Genomic DNA, 1,589 nt, shown 5'->3' on the forward strand with positions numbered 1-1,589 from the left:
TGCGGGAGATGAGCCCCACCGGTGATCTGGTTTCTAACTTGACCAATGAGCTTTATCGCTTCTCCCTTGAAGGTATTTCCTTTCCATAAGCACTTAAAATTAGATAAAATCAGACAACAGAAGATACAACTTTCTTACAGATTCCCAAGGGAGTAACTGACTTGTCACAATGCCCTTAAAGGGATAGTTCACCCAAAAATGAAAATTACCCCATGATTTACTCACCCTCAAGCCATCCTAGGTGTATATGACATTCTTCTTTCAGACGAATACAATCGAAGTTATATTAAATAATGTCCAGGCTAATCCATGCTTTATAATGGGAGTGGATGGTAGCCCAAAATTTGAAGTCCAAAAAATTGCACCCATCCATTATAAAAGAAGTCCACGCGGCTCCGGGGGGATAATACAGGCCTTCTGAAGCGAAACGAAGCATTTGTGTAAGAAAAATAACCATATTTACAACTTTATAAACCTTAACCTCTAGTTTCTGCTAACTGTCGTCCATGCATTCACGAGAGTGGCGTCCAGCCGATGACGTAGGATGTAGGCGTAGCATAAGTCTCGCGAGAAACAAGTGTTGTTTACAGCAAAGAAAATGTGATAAAACTGTACATTTTAGAGTGGCCTTTTATTGTGGCCTACCTAAGGCACACCTGTGAAATAATCATGCTGTCTAATCAGCATCTTGATATGCCACACCTGTGAGGTGGATGGATTATCTCGGCAAAGGAGAAGTGCTCACTAACACAGATTTAGACAGATTTGTGAACAATATTTGAGAGAAATAGGCCTTTTGTGTACATAGAAAAAGTCTTAGATCTTTGAGTTCAGCTCATGAAAAATGGGAGCAAAAACAAAAGTGTTGCGTTTATAATTTTGTTCAGTGTATATGAAATAATTGCTTTAAAAAACGACATGTATCAACATTTAAAAAGATACAACGTGTATTTGAAATAGAATGTTACAAATCTTTTGTATCATTATAAATGTCGGTCACACTTTATTTTAAGGTCCAATTCTCACTATTAACAAACCATTAATTATGACTTTTGCCTCAATAAACTCCTAATTTGCTGCTCATTAATAGAAAGGTAGTTGTTCAATTTAGGTATTGGGTAGGATTAGGGATGTAGAATATGGTCATGCAGAATATAAGTACTAATAAACAGCCAATATGTTAATAATTAGGCATGCTAATAAGCAACTAGTTAATAGTGAGAGTTGATCCCTATGCTAAAGTGTTACCTAAATATATTTAGTGTCATTTTTGATCAATTTAATGCATCCTTGCTGAATGGAAGTATTGATTTGTTTCAACAAAATCTTACTGACCACAAATATTCATAATACAGCTTGTCCTTGTGGGGATTATTGTTTTTATTAAACATTTGCCTACATATTAAAATACTATGGACATATTATGGAGGTTTTTTAACATAATAAAATAGTTTAAAGTATTGAAAGAGTTATTATTATTGTTTTATTATTATTGAGTTATTTCATTGAAAAAGTTCACTAAGTGGCAGTAATCAGCCATAAAGCAAATATCATAGATTTTACCATGGCTAAAATCATGACTATCCATC

General features: G+C 34.6%; 1 protein-coding gene across 1 annotated transcript in view; it reads left to right on the top strand.

The window, feature by feature from the left end:
* Nucleotides 1–8: 8 nt before the first annotated feature.
* LOC107555903 (sterol 26-hydroxylase, mitochondrial-like) overlaps nucleotides 9–1,589 on the top strand; it is a 4,285-nt gene continuing 2,704 nt past the window's right edge. Inside the window, exon 1 of the mRNA XM_016238845.1 lies at nucleotides 9–72. Within this exon, the coding sequence (XP_016094331.1) occupies nucleotides 9–72 (64 nt within the window). The remainder of the gene's footprint in view (nucleotides 73–1,589) is intronic.

Source organism: Sinocyclocheilus grahami, unplaced genomic scaffold, assembly GCF_001515645.1.
Source record: "Sinocyclocheilus grahami isolate Dianchi unplaced genomic scaffold, SAMN03320097.WGS_v1.1 scaffold549.1, whole genome shotgun sequence".
Classification (NCBI taxonomy): Eukaryota; Metazoa; Chordata; class Actinopteri; order Cypriniformes; family Cyprinidae; genus Sinocyclocheilus; species Sinocyclocheilus grahami.